General features: G+C 46.7%; 1 protein-coding gene across 1 annotated transcript; it reads right to left on the reverse strand.

Moving 5' to 3' along the window:
• Positions 1-237: 237 nt before the first annotated feature.
• On the reverse strand, positions 238-695 carry Pmar_PMAR029713 (hypothetical protein; the record flags this gene model as incomplete). The annotated part of the gene is made up of 4 exons (XM_002768459.1): positions 238-302; positions 343-440; positions 503-593; positions 639-695. Coding segments are annotated over 4 exons (311 nt in total), but the record flags the coding sequence as incomplete, so codon positions are not given.
• Between the last annotated feature and the right edge of the window lie 286 nt (positions 696-981).

Here is a 981-nt window from a genome sequence, read left to right on the forward strand (position 1 = left end):
TTGCCGAGCATCGTGTAACATCAACTGTCGAGGCCTAACAGGGAAATTTATTAATTTCGTACAACCTCCTAAAACATCTTCGGGTGGAATATATGTTCGCTCTCCTCAGCTGAGCTCAGGAGTTCCCAAAGCTAATTATACGAATTCTGGCAGAAACCAATAATAATTTCCCAATTTTTCCTCGAAATTTTTTTTATAAAATTTATTAAATTTAATAAAAATTTCTCCCGAAACTACCTCGACTGCAACTCCACGAGCTGAGCATCTATCTTAGCCCATCGGCTCGCTGTGTCCTTACTAATCTAAAGTAACCATCTTCCGCGCACCCAGGGACCTCCCTACCTCCCCGTTATATACCAACTTTTCCAAACCTCGTCTATAGCACATCCTGATGGTATCATACGCGTTAGCTTCTTGGGAGAGCCGTTCTTGCTTCTTCCCTAAGTAGTGAAACCCGCACTACCCAGACCCGCAAAGGTTCGATCCCCACGACCCGCCTTACTCAGTCTTGTTGCACGCTCCTTAGTCCACTGGGAGAAATCAACTTCCCAATGCTTCTTCGGTTTCGCCATAACTTTGAAGCCTCTCACTACCTAAGACACCATCATCACCATATAGGAACGACGAGTCAGCAGTACTTGCCGCCGATAACCTTCCAATCCTCTCAACAGCTCAGTAGGTGGCGCCGAGAGCATTGTTACACCCAAGGGCGCGAGTTCTATCCCCACACCCTGCAATTATCCCCCCACACTAAGTCGAACATCACGAATACGAGGTGAATAAGGATAGCCGCTCTGGAGTGCAGTGCGACTTATATATAATACAATTATAATATGTCAATACCCATCCAATGCTGCTCACTGAGCCCCCAACAATACCCCTATACCCGTTACAACTAGCCTCAGGGCGAAGTGGTGAACGTTAACACCTGTTGGATGATGATGCCGGTGGACAGCGACACTCCAGCAAGTCCATGTTCTG

Source organism: Perkinsus marinus (assembly GCF_000006405.1).
Source record: "Perkinsus marinus ATCC 50983 genomic scaffold scf_1104296968120, whole genome shotgun sequence".
Taxonomy (NCBI): domain Eukaryota; phylum Perkinsozoa; order Perkinsida; family Perkinsidae; genus Perkinsus; species Perkinsus marinus.